The 22,850-nt window shown below is 43.8% G+C and overlaps 1 protein-coding gene across 5 annotated transcripts in view; it reads right to left on the reverse strand.

The window, feature by feature from the left end:
* The window catches only part of Pdm3 (POU-domain protein pdm3), a 153,366-nt gene that overhangs the window by 86,256 nt on the left and 44,260 nt on the right, over positions 1 to 22,850 (reverse strand). For all 5 annotated transcript variants that reach the window (XM_077415237.1, XM_077415239.1, XM_077415236.1 and 2 more), the window contains one exon: positions 15,429 to 15,724. In XM_077415237.1, the coding sequence (XP_077271363.1) occupies positions 15,429 to 15,695 (267 nt within the window). In that variant the 5' untranslated portion in view covers positions 15,696 to 15,724. The remainder of the gene's footprint in view (positions 1 to 15,428; positions 15,725 to 22,850) is intronic.

Below are 22,850 nucleotides of genomic sequence, written 5' to 3' on the forward strand. Positions count from 1 at the left end.
ATGTGAGAATTGCTGTTAATTAATAAACACCCGTATACGAATGTGCACGTTAGCGATGGATTTATCTAAACGGCCGCTCGCAATTCGGACTAAATATTCATTCGGGGTCCAATTATGATAGCGATCATTCTACATCGGTGCACTTCCCTTGGATGCGATAGGCATCGCGAATCGGCGATCAAGAGCGAAAGACGAGGGAAAATCCAAGCGACGACGTGCGCGCGTTAGTTTAACATTTAAACGCCATGCGCGGGACACGCGGCTTCCAAATAAAAAAACGCATCGAATGAAAAACGAGGATCTCATAAACCGGCTTGCAGCGAGCCTTCCGATATTTTTTTTCGACTGGGATACAAGTTATTACGCGACGCTTGGCACAGCCCCGCTTGAAATCCCCGATGCCATTAAAATAGAAATGGGAAACCCGGCCCTCCCAATTCCATCATAATATTGTGATTACGATATGCACAGACGCTTTATATATATATATATGTATACGCGCGTACACCCGCGCGAGGACTCCAGGATCCTGAGTGCCCCTTGCCCAGAATCGGCCCTTCGCGTTTTTCCCATGCATTTATTCCCTGCATAAGCAGACCCTGCCTGCGTCATTATAACAATATTTTCGGTATCTAATATATATTTTAACCGCAAGACCTGTAACGTTTTCATCTCGTACAATCGACGACGCCTCTAACGAGATACGCTGCAATTCCCGGGGCGATATATCTGAATTTTTAATTGTAATCTGTTGCGTATCTGTTGCACGTTTAGAATGAAAAGGTAAAATATATCACGATATCATGATAACATACGTTGACGATCAACATGCGATTTTAAATAAACGGATTAAGTAGCCGAGGGCACATTACATTAATTCGTGACGTTATACCATTTGCACATCTGACATCTGCACGAACAAAAATAGTATTGTTGAACATTATCGATTTACGCCAAGTTTTATGTCGGATGTAAAAATATGTCTTGGAGTGACGCGCGGCTGCATATTTGCTGCTGCTATAGGGTTGCGCTTCATGCTCGCTGCGTATTTATTCCTGCCCGCGCCAGTCTGTCGTTATTTCTCCAACGCCTAATGTATGTTTCAGCAACACGTATCCGTCTGCTCGTCGCTTTAAATTTTGCAGTATATATCTCCTAAAATTTTTGCGTCTCTAACAGATGTAATCATAAATCACTTCTCGTAATATTCGCTTTTTTCTCATTATCATATCTTCGCGCGCGATTTTCGCTCGATTCGCAGTCGCAGATCTCCCCACTTGAGTTCGCGAAAGTGGCGTATCGAGAATCATGTTATGAGAAAGGAAATGACTGCACCAAATACTTGCATTGACGTCAATTTAATTCCGTTTTCACTCATGCGATTTACATGAGGATGTTTCCCGTTTCTCTTTTTTTCCCCTTTAAAAATCCGTGGAATTCCAGGGTGTAATGCGCGCGAAAGAGAGAGAAAGAGAGAGAGAAAGAGAGAGAGAGAGAGAGAAGGAGGGAGAGAAAGAGAGAGACAGGCTGCTACATGGAATACAAAACAAAACTATCGCTTACGCGCGCAGCATCACCATAAATCCCAAGTGTATGGCTACGTAGGTCGTATTCGCGCGTGAGATAGTGCTCGGAGTGGAGAATGTATCAAAATCAGGCGCGAGGTTGCTTTATGGACGGGAACGCTCGTAAATACGCACTTCTGGTACTCCTGCTCGACTACGGTACGGCCGAGAGACTCCAGAGAAACTGCCTGGATACGTTAGGCGATAGAGAAAGGGCTACGAAATAGCTTCTACGGGATGCTAATAAAAGATAGAACTGGCTAGATAAACTCGCGCGGACGATACCGCTTCCCGCCTATCCTCGCTAACGCCATTGTTTCGGATCGGACACCGTCGCCTTCTGATCGACGTCGACGAGAGAGAGAAAGAGAGAGAACACAATTGATTATCAAAACACGAGACAGCTAGAGTTTGACTCTGAGATCGAACTTGAGTATTTTACGCCTGTACGTTACAGCGACGTCGATTCGCATGAATCTCGATTAATTTTTAATTTCCAATAATCGCGATTAAAGAATTTTCTTTATTTGTGTACGTTGTACGTGTTTGAATTTATACTCTAAATTCTAAGTGATGTAAAAAAAAAGTTCGCAAAACATAAATCAGAATTTAGTACAGATTTTTAGTGGAATTTAGCTGGAATCGTGGCAATAGTATCGTAACATTCGTTTAAATGAAGCGTGGTGGAAATAATTCCATTATAGCATTACGTAGGAAAAAAAGCATGTAGTATTGTTCCTGTCTTGAAATTGCCAGGGGTGAAAATCGTGCCTCGGGTATGCATTTTGAACATTAATATAAATTTTTATTATTTTTTTATCTTGGACAAAAAAAATCCCTTCTCTATCGGAAAGTAATTACATACTGCATAATATATAAATGTATCTAAACCAGTAACCCTTGTTTCCGTGTGTTCCGATAAAAAATTTGCGCTCCGTGTTTAAAAATTAATATGAAATTTTTTTTATTACTTTTTATCTCGGCAAAAAATCTCTTTTATTGCAATATAAAATAATTGCGTATTTTATAAAAAAATTTTTACGGGGAAAAGAGATACGTTACAATCCAATTCGAAAATGAAAAAGTTGATCGTATATTAAATATCGTCCGGTTGGCTGGCGTGGCCGGTGCGCGAGTTCGCCGCGCGAAGAACGAGTCCGTATCGATGAAAAACCTCCTTCTAATGTGTTCAAGAGGTACTTAATAATGTGCTAAAAAGCCGGCGTGAAACTTTACTTAAAAAAATATATATATCTCGACAATTCCAAGGCGTTAAACGAACACGCGAGATCGAGCGGAACTCTTAAACGACGACGCGACGTTTAAACAGATACGAAACCTTTCGTTCGACGAGCGTTTCGCACGCATCGCGAATGTAGTGCACGCGCAAAAGCGGAGTAGATTGACATTTTCAATCGCTCACGAACCGTTATTAAAACGTCATGTACACGGGACGAGCGGTCGTCGCTTGAGGGGAAAATTTGACTTACTGGATCTCAGGCTGTCCCCCCGATTGCCCGGCCTACCTAGCACGACTGTATTTTGCTTCAATCAATTACAAAATGTTGGCGACCGGCTTAACGACAATTAAACGCACCGCGAGATCCGAGATAGTGAGACTCGATAAGTCGCAGTTGACAAGAGACGGCAGTGATTATCAAGTTTGTGCGATGCTTCTTGCGTTTCCTCCGTCGCAATACATACGCACCAGCAACCTGTAAAGCAAAGAGCCCGAGTGGATATTCATCATTTGCGTAAATTATTTCCATGTTGCTACACAGGTGGTGCTTCGCCAAACGAGGATTATTTACTCATGTGTGATAGTTCGCGGATATAGCCGTCAGGTATAGAAAAAATGCGTATAAAGTTTTATCATTAAATAACTACAATTTAATTAAAATTATAAAAATTTCACGCTTTTGGTTTATTTCATCGAGCACGTTTGATGCTTTCATTTCTTTTTCCGTGATAATTTTTATCAAACAATAAGCAAACGTGTACTAATTATCTACGATTCACGGATTTTCGCTTCTCCTTAATAAACGTGTATGTCTAACTCATTCCGCGAAACGCTTCAATTAGCACATCGCGTCAGAGTTGTACATGTGTGCCGTGAAGTCAACACAATCGATTCCTTAATGCTTAAGAACAAGTATAATACTTAAGGAAACGTAGTACAAGTGGAGTATAATATTTAAGGAACGAGTCAAAACTTCTCATTCTCGGCAAGTGAACGATCATATTGCACGCACCCAAGAGAACAATCATTCGTAAGATGCGTTCACATTGAGGTACGTTAACGGTTCCCGAAACGTTTTCCCGAATGATTCCCACCCGATTCAAAGCGGTCTTGCGGAATTCCCTTACGAGCCGTAGAAACAGTTATTATATCTTCGGCAGACGGGAAGAATGGATCAATGCGCCGTGATCGAAGTAGCTTTCGCCGCATATGTAATATGTATGATATGTATGATATGGTTGGTTGCGAATGGATTCACATTTATATTTATAATCATAAAGAAAATACCGCATTGAAAATTATTTTGGAAATTTTGAAAATTAGAATTAAACGCGAAAGAGAGATAACCTTTAATTCATCAAATCGAGAAATTCATAAAATGTAACAATAGTGTAGTACTTATTCGCTAATTCTCGAAATTTTATGTATAAATTTCACAACATTATATATGTAATTATTTATGTCACAAATTAAAAAGAGAGTTTTAGCAATAATTAATATATAAATATGTAATATCTATAATATATATGATATGTGATATCTATATCAATATCTGCAATTAATTAATTAATATATACAAATATGTAATAATAGTAATCAATAATTTTTAAGTTTTCATTTAATATAAACAAAATAAACATCGGTAAGACTTTCTCTTATAGCTTCTCTTATAGTTTCTTGTAAAAACGGCGATCTTTGATACCGATACCAGTAACAAAAATCCAAGTATCGCATCCGAAATCGTTCGAAAATTTGAATTGAATTCTTTTCTAAGTAATTGGATAATCCATTTCCTTGGGATGTACATCCGTAAAAGGTGAAAAGGAAAGAGGTTAAAGTTTCAAACGGATATCGTATATGTGCTGTTCTTGCCGCGAGGAGGACAGCAGGATGCAGCGCAGGACATAAGCAGGCCGCGTGAATGCAGGGAGCAAGGTGTTAGTCCGCACGGAATTTCCTACGCTTGATGCCGGATACGAGGCTTAATTGCACCGCCACACAATGTAAATATGCCGCGTCAGTTAACCGTCTGTCCACGTACACGCACGCGTAACACGCACGCGCGCGAATGAAACCGACCATTCTGTCATCTACGATAATGCCCGTTGTGTCATCGCTCACCAGTGTGTTATCGTTCGCAATGAATTCTTGTAAACGTGCCGCGTCTTCCTCACTCGCCGCTATATACGACTACGCGTTTAATTTTTCGCCTCTACGGCTAATCGACTTTTTTTTCATTTTCTTATCGCGTACGCGTATCATATCGTTGCATCTCTTGACGTTACGTATATGCAACTAAAATGGACTATTCAGACATTTCAGGGAAAAAAATTTATATTAACGAATGCCATCACGAATTTCGCCGCGAATGAAACTATTGGATTCTTTATAGTAATCGAGATAATCATTAGCTTCAATGCCGAAAGGACAAGACTTGCGCGTGGCGCGCTGAAATTTCTTTAGCTGACGCTCGTATATCATTTTAGTTTCGAACGCGTCCGTTACTCCACGTAGATCCAAGCTACCTGACCACGTATTCCTCTTTTCCTTTCTACGAGGCACCGATAGAGAAACGCAAACAGTATGCACGGTGACCTCGCCGTAGGAAGTTTCTAATCCCTGTGGCGAGCTAACGTTCAAATCTACCATGAGCTCGCCTAGCGGATAGTTACACCTCGGTCCAGAGATACAGGTAATGCCTGTTTACAGATATCGGGGCAAACATTAATACAGAGTAGTCTCGGCGCACACCGGAGGATTATATTATTCTTGAGCAGCCGAACGGTCACTAACTTCGCAATGAAATTCATCCTCCAAGCACGAAGATTGTTCCCATATTTGTTCTCCGTTACGTAACGAACACCTTGTAACAACCATAAATGGATCCGAACGTAATAACGAAGTTAATTTACAAATTAATTCTATTATTTATCAGTATTAAATTTCGATCGAAACTTTTGCAAAGCCAGGAGAAAACTTACTGCTCTCACATCCCGTTTGATTAATGCATGCAATACTGTGCTTGAAGCTTCCAAATTGAATTTTTATAATTGTCAATTTATTATAATACAGACACTTTTGATAGCTTTCTGATGCATCGACATTTCCAATTCCATAATTTAAAAGCAAGCTGATATTTGTCACTTTGTGTCATTATACGGACAGCGATATATATTGAAGCTTGTATAATTAATAATTGTTTTTTTTTTTCATCACGAAATTTGTGCGCGAGATAACTAACGTCCAGCAGCGGACCAAACATCTTCCTTTTGGAAATGCCGATAAACAAGAAATACACGGCGGACACTTTCGACGTCAACAAACCTATTTCTTATCATTTCCCTTCCATCCCTTGGTATGAGACTCGAAGAGACCAGAGACGAAGGATCGACAGTGACAGTCGCCTCTGAAGAGCGACTGGATGGCACCGACGAGACGCACACTCGTGCAGTATCATCCCTTTCAACCCTGTACTTAGGGTGACCATCTCATTTATATAGTAAAACAGAGTCGCGCAATGGTGAAGCAGGGACGGGAGTTGAGTTTGTTTGTCGAGCAAACGTTTGCCGACGACACCGCCGGACACTGGTGCCTAGCTCGCTCTGGTCCTTGGTACAAGTCTGTCCGGACCACTGGAGGAGGGTGCAGGGTGGTGGAAAGGGGTGGGAATTTAATACCATCTCCCAGGATGAACAGTGGTGGTCAAATAACTTTGCCAAGTGATTCTCCGCCATGGTATTAATGTGTCTGGCCCTTTTGGATTTCTGCTCCATCGCGAAACGTCGATAATCTGTGGATGGTATCTTTCGTAGGTCATCAAACGAGCTCATCGATTCTGCAGCATAAATTGCTTTTGTCTCTCGCTGCCATCCGCTCCGTTTAAATAATTTTTTATGTCTCGAAATGTATCGAACAAATCACTCATCACTACATTACAAATCGTTGTCATTTATAATTCACAGTGTCAAACAGTTCTTTCTTTTTTTATTTTATATAAAAATAAAATATACGATTCAAACTTATAATTTAAAAAATTATTTAAAAAATTATAATATAGCCGTTGATTAATTTAAATATCAAATGTATATAATAAAACTACTATTGGCATCGTTTCTCTAAGATACGTGGAGCAAAGTTTGTATACGCGTGACGGTCCGCGAATTCAAGATTCCATTCGTCTTATTCCAAGATCCAAACATCAAGGTCGTAAATCCATCAATAAATCCCTGCGCCCTCCTCGCGGTGACCACATTTGCTTAGGGATAAGAAGCAAAGACAAGCATACGGGGGCGGAGGTGTAAGTCTGTAGGGCAGTGAGGAATGGCTCGGTCTAGCGGGCCTTTAGCCCCGGCTTAGCATGTACTGGAAACACCATCCCCTATCCTTCGTGTCGGGGCCAAGTTATACCCGCAAACAGTCGTACATTAGTGCCTGCAGGAGTCCTGCAGGATTTATAAGGGGCGCCCGCGGGCGCACGGGAGGCTATGCGGCCGTCTCCCGATGGTTAAAACTAGAAGAGACGAAGTGCGGGCAGGGGTGCGGGAAAGCGAGAAGATCCGAGAGGAGGTCAATCCAACAGAGAGGGCGGCACACTGCGAAAGTTCCACGAGACTCTAGATAGCGGCGTTCACCCGGTTGTTCGATTAGTAATGAGTTCACCGATTTCTATAAAATCGGTCGATACTGTTCTTCATCTAATCCAATCGCGTTACAAGACAGCGGAGCGTTTTCCGCGAGCCTTCGTTAGAAATTCCATGTCTTATCGACATCTCAGGCGGTACGAGAACTCATTTTAGCATTAGAGAGTGCAATGCCCCCCACCCTCGACTATCCCAATTTCCCTGTTTCTGCGCTTTAACGAGCAATTGGCACACACCAGAAACGGACGAAATAGCGACGAGCTTAAACTCGCTTCTGGAGTCTCTAAGAGTTCCATTCGGTAGGTGAGCACGTCGCCAGAGGGTTGGATCGGCTCCGCGAGCAAGTCGGCGGGAGGGGGGGAGGGAAAGACCCGGTGAAGGGGTTCGGTCAGGGCCGGCCGGTGGAGAGAGAATGGGGTGGTGGGTGGTGTAGCCAGTGGTCAGCACACTTGGCCGACCCTACTTCGCTAACTAGTTTAATGATATATGTTGAGCTACAAGCGCCTTGATTAATCGTTAACTAATGTTGGACCTCGTAGTGCAGCAGTACCAGCACCATCGCCAAGCAGCACCGAGGTACGCCGGGATGGGTCGGGAAAGGGGTGGTGGCGCGGAAGACAGGAAGGGCGAAGGTTTCCACCGCAGCCTTACCCTCGTCGAATCCACTGCTCGTGAATTCGAGCGTGGCCAAACAGAAATCTAATCTCACTCAACGTATAATTTGATTTATGACTCGCGACCGCGTGCAATAACGAAAGGAGAGAAAGAAAAAAAGGTCGCGAAGGACGACGAAGGAAGGAAGGAAGGAAGGAAGGAAGGAACGGCCAGTTCCAAGGCGTCGATGCAATTTGTTGAAGTGTCCGTCGTTCTTTAGGAAAGGGGTGCGCCGCACGGTCCGTACGCAAATTTACGTCTCGCGAGATACGTCCCAAAACCCTCCTCAGCCTCCTCGAATTGAATTAACTTGGTGTCTTCCCCCGTCCATATTCCTGAGCTCCGCACGTGGAACATTGGTCATCCCTAATTCGCTTATGGCCCTCGATCAATTAAGTCGTCGGCCATTCGCGCAAATCCCAGTGACCCTCCCCCCTCCTTTCCTTCATCCCGTCCTGTACTTGCTCCAAGATAAAGCTCTCGCTACGCATTATAATTGAATACGTTTGCCATGAATATAAATCTGTGAACGTCTTTTATCATTGTACTTACGCATTTTTATCTCAATAAACTAATGGCTCTGATGATTTATTTGTTTCATATAAAACAATTTAGAGACTAAACGAAATATGTTTTAATCATTTTCATAAAACATAGATTCTTTTGAAACTGCAACCATTCCAATGTGATTCAACGGAGCAACGGCATTTGCATACATCATTGGGTACAAGTTTGTGAAAGTTTACGTTAAATAGAAGGACGTTCGATCGATTCAGAAATCGCCGATCATAGTTGGAGTATATCAGACGAATGCGGTTAACGTATCACGTTACCGAAAACGTTTCGCGTGGAGAAGTGCAACGGAAGGGGAAAGGGGAGAAGGGAGGAGAGGGTAGCTCAGGGATGCAAGACACCGTGAAATTACCAGCAGAGTCTCCCATCCCCAGAGGGGTGGATGGGCGGCAGAACGGACTCTGTCCACTCCGCGCCCTAGGAACCACTGTCCAGGCGGGTATTTGTCTTGTCTCCTTGTTTATGAGATCCAACATTGTTATTTGGCACCGCACCGGGGAGTTCTCGGTGCCATGCGGCCGGTAGTTTCCGGCGAGTTTCCTACTTTAAAAGGCCGCGTCCCGGTGCGCGATTACATTCTGACTTATCCGCGGTTCTTCCCGCCCCACGATCGTCTTTAATCAAGGTCCGCTTGGACACTCGCGAGATACGATTTAACTTCGCACCAACAACGTTAGACGATGTAAAGTTTCGGCTTTTCTGAGCTGGGCTATGCGGAATTAAGTTTTTCGCCACGCGAGAAAATCCTATTCGGATTTAAAGTCCATTTTAATGATAATCAATTTTTAGCACCGAATTCTTATATACGTTTAAAGTCAGCGCTTAATGTGCATCTAAAATATGCAATCTAATTAAATAATTATATTTCAACGACAATTTTGCTTTGTACTAATGTTGGAAATAAGCACTGTTTTAAGCGCCGTTTCGCGTTAGGAAATGATATTAGAGCGCACTTAATCGTGACAATGCATTAGCGTATTATATGTAATATACGTGAATTATCAACATGCGGTCCATTCGACCTAAAGTATTCTTAATAGTGACCGCGTTGGCGCGAAATTTCTCCGGTGCCGGTGCATTATCGTTAGGTCAGCATTTTCAATTAAATTATCCGCTGCAATCGCGGTGCACCTTATCGTAAGTATAATATGTTCTCGATTGCGCGGCAAACATCAAACTGTTCGGACAATGGCGCCGTACATAAGCAAATTACACTTACGTTTCCGTTGTGCTTAATGTTGCTCGTCGCAAAAAATATTCTTTTAACTCAATTGCGATAATACTACTCCGTTTCGTTTACTCGGATTATATTTTTTTAGAGATAAAATACTTTTCTCTCTTTTTACGAATTTTGTCATGTTCCATCAAGCAATAAAACAAAGTTTGCAATAACGATAATATTGTTGGATAACATCGGCGATTAAAACGATAAGCTCTGACGGAAGTAAGATAAATTAAAAGTAATCGACTGAAAGAGAGAGAAAAGAAACAACACTAAAAGATAATAATTTTATTGCGTAATTTAATCTACTTGCTATATCGAGGAAGATTACGTATCAAGAGATTTGTATCTGTTTGCACAGCATCTAGTTGCACAGCATCAGAAGATTGAATTCTTAACCATAGTCTCTATGTAAATTCTTAGAATCCCGTCAAGATGAACGCACCGCAATTAAATTAGTGCTGGCCGAGCAGTGGACGTAACATATGTTTCAAGCGTGGATGATTAGGCATGTGGGTCACTTAACGCTCGTCAAACGACCGAAAGAAACGCCCTTCCTCCTTCGTCGCAGGATGACACGAACGGCAAATGCGAGCAGATTAAACCCGTTAAAGCCACATTATTCCTTTAAAAGTGTACGCGATAAATGCGCTCGTTACAAAAACTCGTCAGCGACTATCTCGCGACGGATACGGAACTGTCGCGAGAGGGGGGAGGGGGATGGGGGGAACGGGGGGCGGGGAGGAGAGGATACCGAGGGTGTGCTGCGTCGGAATCATATCAGGGTGGAGATTGAACGAATGACACCGTGAGCAAATTTCCGCGATCGGTAGAACGGCGAAAGCGAGCGTCACCCTCAAAGAGCGTCCGGCAATTAATTTTACAAGGGCGCAAAAGGAAGCAAAAAGTAAACAGCCCGGCGCGCATCCCGGGTCCATCGTCGCGACGATGGGTTTTATATCTCCGCTAGTTGTCAGGCCAACGAGTTCTGCCTCGTTGGCCACCGCGTATAATGTCCACCGTCAATATAAGCTGTCGGATGCTTTTTCCTAAATTGACAGATTTTCAATTTAATCAAGTTCCAATCTAATGGAAAAATGCCCGATCTATCGGTCGCGCGAGTAAGTGCGCGCGCACACACGTGCACACATACACACGTATGCGCGCGCGTCTGTGTGCGTATGTGCCGACGGAGATGACATACACACATCGAGAGAATGTATGGCCGACACGCGCGGAGGGGCCAGATTGAAATAATACTTTTATGTTTAATCGCAATCGAGGAGCCTGCCCGGCGACGACGCGGAACCACCCGCCGATCTCCGGAGATTAATCTATTGATAAACATTCCATCACTCCGCGAATACCATGTGAGAGAAATAGACGAGCCATCGATAGAATATCTCGGCGTTTTAATTCTTTTTACTTCCTCCACTTTTTTTTCATTCTTCTTTTTGCCACCCATTTCCACGTTCGTCGTTCTGACCACGTTGCTTTACGGACGATCACCAGTCAAACGTACGTTTTTATTAGCTAAATCTTTTGCGATCGTCAAGTATAATAATGCGTCATAAAACGGATTTTTCGATGAAAGTTCGACCTGTATTCTCCTCGTTCTTGAATCGTCGGCGCGACTGAGCTCTATCCGCTCTGATCAACCGCGTGAGATCATGATCGCGTTATAACGACGATTTGCTTATGCGAAAACGTTATCTCTCAAATTAGTAGAATCATCATCGGGTGATCTTGGTAGCATCGATACCTGCTATAGCAGCCTTTCGCGTACACTGGCGCACAGCCAGCAAATATCATTATACTGCGTGTAAACAAACCCATAGTGCAACGCGATAAACGGATTTTTTTACGACCGATCAAAGCGCGGGGCATCTCGGCTCGGCGAGTCAAAAGCTGGACGCTCTGCTGGCGCGCGAGATGACTGCTTCTCGTCGGATTCTAATCGGCGCGGCCGCAGAGAGACCTATGCGCTGCGCGGGGTCTCGCTCAACAATAATCATAATAATTGTGAAATCCGATCGAAATGCAATTGAGTCGCTGAAATGAGCCACCGAGGTAATGAGATCCGATCCGTCTGGGCGTTTGCGACTCCCCCTGAATCGTTTACCTTCAATCACTTTCTTGACAGATGCATTTACGGCCGGGACTACTGGCCATCAAGCTGGAATGCGCCTTAAGGCTGGTTACGGCGTATCGATCCATCGGGACGGTCAACGCGCCGGATTCAGCTACGTGAAATTTGCGTCTTCGGATTCGAGAGGGTCTGGATAGGGTCGCTGCTTCTGCGGCAAAGCCTGTAGATGGTTTAGCGGCTTCTATCGTGTGACCGGGACGAAATCTTCGGGACCACGAGTGGAGGAATATTCGTGACGATGCATCCGTCGAGCGTTTAACGGTTTCCGGTCCGCAGATTGTGTCTGTGAGATACGCGAATATTTGCATATATATGCACATTACTGCGGTCTTCGCGGATGCAAAGGGTGCTCGATCCACATTTCGGGTTTTGCGCTTCTCTACCATCGCGCGATATATTCGATATTCGAATTTTTACGTTATACTCTACGTTACGCATTTCCGAGATCGTAGAACGGTTAATTCGTCTCTGTCAGTAATTTAAATACTTTACTTCGCGAAAAATTTCGGAGGCGAGAATATATGCGCGCAGTTCTTTTACGATCTTTTTTGGCAATGTCTCCGTTTGCGCAGAGATGGCCTTGTGCATCTCACAAAATCTATGCTTGTTCCTTATATCCTTATACATATTAGCGTCGTCGAATATCCATTACTCTCCCAAGAAAGAGAGATATTCCGCAATTACGAGGAACGGCTAATGGCACTGAGGGGGTCGTTAAGAATACCGCGTTCAAAGGTCTAATAATTTATGATCGTCTAACAGAAGTTCGAGCGACTGTGGAACTCCACGCGAGTGAGCTACCCGCGATGAAATCGCGGATAAATTATTCCGCTGATATAACACCCGCGCGCGTCTCCGCATATCGGTCGATTCCGCGCAAAGTGCGAGCGATTTATTCTTGATGTTCCCGATCGAGAAAATTGACGCTGCTTCGACAACAGTCGAAAGCGGCGAAATTGTTTTACGCGCGAAATCAGTGGACGATGATCGATCGATTACTGATCGGGTCGGGAAATTCCTCCTTCTCGTCACGCATCTCGGAAGCGCGGCTTTATTATCCGCATCCTCTCAGCACGTACACCGGTAAGATATTTCTTTTTGTCAGGCGCGAATAAAACATTCTCCTTCTTTTGCGCGTAAATTGCATGCTCCCTTCTCAGATGCGCGCCGGGCATATTAAGTCCGTGCGTGGAGTCCGGCGTGGATACCGTGTTTGCCGACGGGATAATAGTGTAATGGATGGACAGATCCACACAACGAGCTCTAAACGGATGAGACTACCGTTTTCGAGACTCTAGTCGTCGTGTCTAGCGTCGCGGTTGTCGTCCTCCGTCGCTTAATTGGCATCATTGTCGAATTCTTCGTAGAGTCTAATTCTTTACGTTTAAGAATATCATGCGGCTTGTGTTCTGGCAATTAAGATCGTAAAGTGATGGATCAACGCGGCGTGACTTAATTATATCGTTATCAATGAAGCTAGGAATTGTGCGTGACGCTAGGAATTTACTAACGTGGGCCCGCGACACCAGGCTTACTAATTCCTTATTTTTATATTCGCTATAATATCTCTCGATGCACAGTATTCGCTCATAAACCACGTTAACATTTTTGAAACTGACGACCGACGACTCTGCAAAGAATCGATAAGCAAGAAGTTAATTGTCCCAAAAGAAAGTAGACACATTTGACGACTAGTAATCCCCGGACGCTTGTTTGCTAAAGTTTCCCTACTGGCTAGTCCGATGTGCAAGCATCGACAAAACTGGTCACCGTTCATTGAAGCGGGTACGTATAAGCTACGTGCAAATATTTTCCGCTTTACGATCGCGCAGCTGGAGAAGTCAGGATTTCCTCATCATACTTTACCGCCTCGTTCTAACGACTTACAACTACCGTTACTTACAACTAATTTCACTGCACGAGAAATAATTAACGACCGATTTATCAGTTTCATTAATGAGTTTTCGCTCAGCTTGTCCACGTCTCCCGATCGAAAAAGTCTTTCCTAATTTTCATCTCTTCTCCGTATTTCGCCGCATGAGCAAGTTTTACGTTACGAATATCGATAAATTCACATAATGTTGGTAGCAATTAAAATACGATTTGTTTGCGATTAACATCAAATCAATTTTTAACACTGAAAATTAGTGGTCGAGCAGATTCGATCGAGGAGAGGGCGGTCAACAAAAATTATTTTACTCTATTATTAGAAAATGTGGAAACTTGTGTATAACACTTAAACAAATGCATGCACTATTAGAAATTTTAAAATTCCACCTTTTTTTGAATTTGATTTATCCACGGCTCTTGTCAGTATCGTTCTATTAATTCCTGGTAAATGAAAAACAAGTTACGTTAACAAGCAATCGCATGCTACATTTTCAGTTGACAATTTCAGTTTGCTGTCACTTACGTGTTAATTATAATATTTTTACCTCTGTCAGTTTGCAATCATTTTAATTACATCTAATAACATTATTCGTTTCAACTATACTAAATATATTACTCAGAATTGCGCAATGAGTAACCCAGACTAACGACTTTCTTTTTAAATAATTACTCAATAAGACATGCTGTCGCACATTGATCATAACAAGAGTCTATTTTATACATTACGTAAATTGCGTTATACGTTATATAATTCCATAGGGTTAGACCTTATGACGAAAATTTTGGTTTGCAGGCATTTAGCGAATGTTACGTAATGTCGATGTAAATCAATAATACCGAGATTGCCGTTGACTTAGTGTCTGAGCTTCTATTTAAGATTAAATTCTCTGAAAATAATTTTCTGCTAAATATACACATTTTAGAAGATATTATACACGCGATAACGAACGAAATCGCATATCGGCCGCATTCAACTTCGTGGAAGTCATTCGAATACGCTTTGTTTTGTACGTTAATCTTATACATTGCGGGTCAGAAAGATCATTGGCCGATTTAGGTTGAGATGCGTCGTGGCAGCTACTTAACCGTACAATTGGTTGTCATTGACACACAAAACCGTTAGTAACGAGTTATGACGACCGTCTCGATCGTCGTATCCTTTAGCACTGCCGTATAGCGATATCTCGATCGTTTCAACCGAGGCATGGGTCGAGCAATCGCTTGAGATCGCTATAACCGACAGAAATAGGCCGTCGCGGTATCTTACGTAGTAATTAACTACACTTGCTACATCAAGCTGAAATATATACATTACGCCGAAATGGTTTTCCAGGCACTGTGCACGAACGGTTTTTGCGACAGTAATCGTTAGTGCTTGTCATGCAACGTGTTGCGATTTCCGCTCGGCGAGCAAAACACATCGAAAATGAACAATCGAAAGCAGTTAACCGATTCCCAACATCGATAATCGACGAGAAGGGATTCCTGCGCTTACCTCGCTCTTGAGATTCAATGGCACATCGCAGGGGGCGTCCAGCTCTGCCTCCGCTTTCACCTGATGAGACAGCATACTGTGGCTGTGCCGGGGCGGTACGGCGGTCGCCAGCATGTTGGAATGCTGCAGATGCTGAAGACGAGGCTGGAGATGGGGCTGGTGGTGATAAGGCGGCGACAATTGGGTGTTCAGAGTGCGAAGATCAGCTGGCGGGGAAGCGGGCGCAGCAGTACTGCTCTGTTCCTCCTCGGCCGAACCCTCCGCCATGTCAGCCTTGCATCCCGGGGACTCGTAATCTGCAAATCGACCAAAACTCTCGGAGGACCGTTCTAATAGCGGGCGCGCCGCCGCGCAAGTCCTCGGCACGACGCAATCCCATTATAGCGCGAATATAATTCGCGCATTTCGATTCAATAGCGCGAAACGCTCGCGTCGTGTTTAATATAACGATCTCGCATTTTCCAATTGATATCATTTTATAAAACCGAATAAACGTAAGGAGCATGCAAAGGGAAATCACAAATGTGTGATTTCTTTTGTGTATATAGAGTGAATAATCTCTAATAATTATACGTATATTTCGAGTTCTTTGAATTAATTTAATGACTGGAAAAAAAACAGGACTTCTCTCTCTCTCTCTCTCCCTCTCTCTCATGTGACACTTTTTTTAATAAAGGACAAACGAAGCAATTTGCCGCAAAGGATGAGAAGCCTTGTTAACCGATCGATATCAATTCGGTTGCTTGCTTTTGGTTTTTTGAGAACCGTCGGAGAAAGACGACACGCGAAATGCTAATTAAACCGGCGCGGCGCGACGCGACGCGCGGTACCGCATCAGCCGTATCGAACGGCAGCGCGTGCAGCTGTTAAGAATGCAGACACTGGAAATTAGAAGGAGGCCCGTTCATCTTCCAACTTCAAAGCAAAAACATTTGGTTGGCGCATCGCATCGGATGAGAGAGAGAGAGAGAGAAAGAGAGATAGAGGAGGGCGCGCGTTGCGACGCGAGAGGCGCCGAGGGAGGTTCCAGAATAAAATCGCCGCGACTAACGTCCGCAGGCATCCTCCTCTCCACCCCCTCCATCCCCGCGTTTATCCGCCTAATTATTTTTATCTAAGCGTTCAGTTAGTAAGAATTCAAGGGCAATGAAATCACTACCGTCTGGACACGCCATTCCCTCGTCGCCTTCTGCCCGCGTCTCTCCTTCCTCCGCCACCACCGCCACCGCCACCGCCACCGCCTGCCTCGTCGCGCCGCGGCGGCCGTCGTATACTTGGTGAACGCAACTAATAACATCTGCTTCTATTTTTGCGCTGGCCCGAGTCCAGCGCTTTACTTTTTAAAAGCCGCGCGCCTATGACGAACGGGGCTGGATGGATCATCGAGCGGAAGCCCGGGCGTGCGGGGGGGGGCCGAGAGTGAAACGAGCCGGTTATTCTGGACAAATTATTGTCAAAGGGCGAGAAAACACCTCCTGCCTGCGAGCTACTTTGTTCCTCATAAAAGGCGTTTTATAATGGCCATCGTAAAAATATTTGATGCCGTGCTTTAAAACGGCGGCGTGTTTATAATAAAAGCGTTAGGTCGTTGGGTACCAAATAGACCGCTCACAAGTGCAAACTCTGGTGTTAATGTCGCCTGTTTCCTTATAAATATGGGGTGTCCTGACGAGCCCGCGTCGCGCGGTGCCTGCTTAGCGACAATTGCGAAAACTTCTTCAAGATGCCCGAGATGATTGAGCGAGATCGAGAGAAACACGCGTCTCTCTCTCTCTCTCTCTCTCTCTCTCTCTCTCTCTCTCTCTCTCTCTCTCTCTCTCGCTCTCTCTCTGACGAAACCGCAGACTGCCGCCGATTGCTATGGCTTTGAACTTAAAGTGATTTATACCATCCTTCACGGACCAAACAGCGAGAAAAATGACCAAGATTTATCTCTGCGTCCGCTCGACAATGTCCACCTGTTTTCGCGTTATTTTACTGTTTTCACTTCATCGAGCAAGCACAGTCATCTGGAACATCCACAAATTCGAAATGATGCAAATTTCCCCAACAAAGTAAACTAATCCTTTTTATATATTTTTTTCTTTTAACAGAAATAGAAATAAAATATTTATTTTAAGATAGAGAAAGAAGAGTTTTCTTTCCAATATATATCTCCCAATTTCTAAAAAGTATTTTTCTCTCGTATACAATACGATCTCTTAATTTCTTATAACACAAAGAAATATTATATTATATAAATATATATATATATATAAACATACTATATAATTAGATAATATAATATTTTAAATATATATATATATATATATATATATATATACGTAGGTAATAATTTTTTAATATAAAAATCATCTCTATATGCATTTACATGTTATATCATGATAATCAACAATAACCTGTATGTAATATTGTAGAAAGACAAAATAATTATACTCTAGCGGTCGCCGTATTTGTCTCGTATCAATTAAAACGGCAAAATAAGCCAAACCAGTATGCAGGCACCGCAGCTAGGCGAGGAGATCGCATCGATCATCGCTATGAGGAATTAATTTATTTACGCAACGTGCAACAAGGAGCTTTGCTGCTAATTAAGCTGATTAATAAGCATTATTCTAATTTTTGTGCCTTGGGAGCGACTGCCGATAAATGGATTAAAGGTTGAAGGTAAATTCTCATCGAGATGTCCGTCTCAAAGACAAAATTTTCATGCGGTAATTTCATCCTCAGATGTAATATTTTTTAACGAAGAAGTTAATATTACGCGAGTACATCGGAATTAATTACACTCGAAGATTTTTAATCTTCATAACAACATAAAATCTTACTTTATACATGGTATAAAAAAAATCGCAGAGTATTTAATATCTGAACATTTTTTCGGCCATTCTATCTCCACGCCACCGGAGCAGGACTATATGCAACCTATCTTTTTTCCGTTTGCAGTCATTAATTTCCGTCGAAATCATATTAATCGCTGTAGGGCTGCGCCCGTGAAATTACTAGACGCTTTAACCACCGGCTGTCCAAACCGAATTCGTCCGCAGCGATTATTATATCGCGTCCTGAGGTCTAATGCCGGGTATTCCGAAAGCTAGCCAATTAGTATCGTCGATTTGGATGCTTTAATGAGAGTGCGGTTTCATTAGCGTATCGCATCGCCCTCACGGTTCGTGATTTGTGAAATAGAAGAGAAATTCTTAACCGGACGAAGATATCGCGAGTGATTATAGCGCGATCGTTCAAACGTCACCATGGCCGACCGTTTGAAAATTGGTACCCTTCGTCGTGCGACCTTGAAAAATGCGTTACTCACGATCGAGATCGCATAAATCTTTCGAAAAAGGGAAAAGGCCAAGAGGCTACCCGCAGGGTTCTTCTGCAAGATATTCGACATATAAATTAAATCGGGCATTCCACATACAGGCAATATTTTATGTTCCATCCAAACTACTCTGGATCCAAAACAAAAGATCCAAAACTCTCCTGTATGATGGTTCTTCGGAAGTTGTTCTTCGGAACGACAAAATAAATCTCCTTTCGCATCGTATCGCACCTCTTTCGCCGGCTTCTCCGGTGGTAATCACTCGCTGAATAAACGGTGAAAGTCCGTGTAATAGGACGTGCGATTATATACGCCAAGGCGATTGATATGAGAATCACTCGAGGATCTCCGAAGGCAATTAAAATGGGCGCGTTACGCACGATGCTGTCGTCCGATCAGACTATCAGACGCGACGCGACGCGATACGACGCGATACGTTCGTTCCTACCGTGTGAGGAGGTTCTCGAGGATTGGCGGTCATCCACCCCTCGGGAGGGTTGCCTTCGGGCGACACCCACCGTTTCCTGATTTTGTCGTGTTCCCTTACGTTCCTCCCTCTCGCTTTTTCTCACGCCAGTCAGCCCGCGTCTTTCTTCCGCGTCCTGCTCTTAGCCCGCGGCACACATCGCCATTTCGCACTATAGTTCTATAGCCGACATCGTCGACGACGACAACGACGACGACGTGGAAGCAGCGTCAGCGGCAGCGTGCAATTAAGGGGTTGATTGATGTTAATTCAAAGGGTAATTAAGAATGTTGCGCATAAAAATCCAGTAATTTATGGTCATTGGGGATAATTATATGTTGACCAGCTTGTAATTGCAAGCGCGCTTCGTGGTATAGTGAACGCCGTACACGCCGTTCAGGGTTCGCGGGTAGCTACCTAGTGCGCGATGGGAATGTATGAGTGTGAGCGGACCTCTCGGAGCATGTGCGGGCGGGGGATATATACGGTCTCAAATCGCGGCTTATTATAGGGGCCAGTAGATAAGGTGGGTTTAGAAACAACCGGGCGCCTCTGGCCAGCAGCTAGTTTCCACGTAGCCGCCGACATTCTTCTCTTGATACGACGCTGCTCCGGGCTACGGAGGTGTGTATAAACCACCGAGAAAAGCCTCCGAGGCGGTCGCGATTTACGAGGCCGATTCCCGACCGCCAAGACGGCGGTTTTAGAATTCTAGGCCCGGTCCAATTCACGCGCGACGCGACGCACGAATCGCGGATGCTGCGTGTCTGGGCCGTCTGGGGGTGTACGCTTTGCGTGCGGCGTCGTGTTCGAGTCGTCGCTATAAATAACTGGATGCGGATAATCGCCATATGGCCACGCATGCAGCGAACCACTGACCGTTTCTTCGTAGCACTGACGATGCCTCGCGCTTTCGATTTCCTGGTACGAGTCTATTCGTCGAGAGCTTTTCGCTTTCCCGAGCCCGCAAATTGCGCGTCGGTATTTCCTTCCAGTTTCGTTTCTTGAAACGCGGTGACGCAGAGAGATCGGGAATCCTCTGGATATCACATTTGTCTAATCTAAACTTTTGGTAACTTCTCTACCATATATAGCTGTAATTTCGGAGCAATCAACATTAGATGAGATTTATTAAAAATAAAAAAGAAAGTCCAAAAAAAGAATCTTCGGTTTGTGTTCATCGATATGGTTAAGAGGGTGAACAACACGATAAAAGAGCGTGTGGCGTGGGCAACCCTCCTACTTAAAACACCGCCAATAAAAAGATCCCAGCGGGACCAGTTGGCAACCGCCCATCGCGACATTGTCCTTGGTCGAGTCTTTTTTTTCACGATTCCGTAATCGACCGGACGCCCTAATGGGCAAGGCATAATCGTGGCTTTGTGGCGTCTAACCGTGCATTAACGCTAAAGAGAAGTAAGAAAGGAACTCTCTCTCGCGCGCGCGCGCGCGCGCGTACGTGAACGTGCTCGTGCACGGTCGATTCGGATTACCCGATGGATACTCGCGCCGGTTTGCTACGATCGAGCAATAAATGCAATATAATAAGCGTACGATAGATTAAACCGCTTCGTGCTACCCTTCTGTATAGCAGTTTCGCTTCACCAGCACGAGCGAGCATAATTAAGGCGAGCGTACAAAGAATCCCGGCCGCATCCGTGTTGGTTAATTCGCATCGACCTTTAACTCGCGTACGTACATAGGCATATCGGCTAAGGTAATGGCCGTTTCGTGCGATACCATTCTGTCAGAAATCCGAGGGGCTTTGTCCCGAGTCACGAAACGCAAGGATTAAACTGAACAGCGCGCCGTTAATGCGACTGTGCGAACGCTTCGTCGAGATTGACGCTCCCGGTTTCGGAGTATACGTGGCCGTAAGAGCGTGTGTGCGTGGAACGCGTAACGCGCGCATCGCATCGGCGGGCGCGAGAGTGCCCATAAATCGGCGCCGAAGGGGTTCGGCATCGACACGCGTTATCCAAGACGCGATATTTTACGCCCTCGTCGGAATTTCTGCTGTTACAAACATTTTACATTATTCCGGCGAAATTCTTTTTCGAGATTTATAATCGAAGCGAAAGCTAATCCCGTACACAGAAACGAGTTCAGCGCACGGAAATAGAATTGTATGCGCGAAAAGGTTCTGACAATGACGAACGTCTATTATTAATTCGTGTTACTTGAATTAAAAATGCGGTTTTATTCAAGAAACGATACTCACGCTCTCTCCGACATCGTACGAGTTTGATAAGAGGATATCACTTTACGCTGAAACTTTTGGCATCGCGCGCGACGCAAGAAAGATGCCTAATGTCTCCGCGCGACCGTATCGTCGGAGGCGCAGGAAGAATATTTTACGCTTTACGGCGCCAGCGTCGTTGAGGTTCTGCCGGATAAAAAAAGTGTCAGCTCGCGCTGGCTAAATCAGAGCCCCCGAGTGCATTAAACTCCGAATTACCACAAATAGAACTTTAACCGCATATGCCCATTATAATGGCACCCCCTGCTGAAGATGTATTTACGTACTAAACCGTCTTCTCGTGGCTCACGCTGAGTTGTCGGAATTAACATCTGGCTCCAAAAACACGCTACCCGGTTCATTGGATCCCTTTTTCTCATTCTTATATAGGCTAACCGTTCCACACTAGAAACGCTCTCGATTATTTGCAGACAAATGCACATTCTTGCTCTTAAAATCGTTTAACTTTATTTTTAGCTATTAAAAGACAAATCAGTTAAACCTTGTTGCACAGTAGAGAAAATTATATTTGTAATTTTCAAAAAACAGAGAAAGAAGAATATGGATGAAACGGTCACTTGAGGGATTACAAAAAACTTTTTTGATTCGTTGGTATTTTTTCCTCGTTTGCAAAAAAAAAACGCTGGTAGCGTGTTGGAGACAGAATGATTTTGAAAGTGGTTTTACACGTAAATTAGGTCTATTAAAATATCAGAATATAATTTAGCCGACATTTAAAAACACGAGAGGGCTGAGGCAACTCTCTATCCGTCAAATCGTAAGCCGCTCCGAGCTATTACGTGCGTGCGTGTTTCTTCATGAATTATTAGAATTAATGAGCTCGCGCACACGTTGCTTTCTTTCTGCAATGTTGCAAAGGCCAATCATAAATATACCGGCGGGGAAATTTCGGAGTAACAAAGCAACGTTACTGTTTTTTTTTTACGCCGCAAAATTTGTTAAGTCATTAACGTATTCCACGCAAGTAATATAATTCGATATAATGTAGAATCAAGTTTTTTATAGCAATTTCTTTGTCGTCGACGAATAATAATAGTATTTGCGAAAATAAAGAGCTCGACTTTTCTTTTGCGACATGCATAAAGAATCTCGACAGAGATAGAGTTAAAAGAAATTTCGTAGTATACTCGCAATTTATACAAGCAACAAATAATCGTTACTGTTAAGAAGCATGGCAGCACGCGAAACGACGGATTAAGCGTAACGCCTCACACTTGACACGCCGAGTTTGCAGCGAAACTTTTTTCTTACCCGGAATGATTTCCGAATCGATAATCGATGAAGATTCTCGGGCGGAAAACAGAATAGCGCGACTGTAAAGCGAACTGGAAGTGGGTAAAGTTGTAGAACGAAATGTTATCGTGCGCCGGA

Source organism: Temnothorax americanus, unplaced genomic scaffold (genome assembly GCF_048541705.1).
Source record: "Temnothorax americanus isolate GAGA-0224 unplaced genomic scaffold, ASM4854170v1 Scaffold4, whole genome shotgun sequence".
Taxonomy (NCBI): Eukaryota; Metazoa; Arthropoda; class Insecta; order Hymenoptera; family Formicidae; genus Temnothorax; species Temnothorax americanus.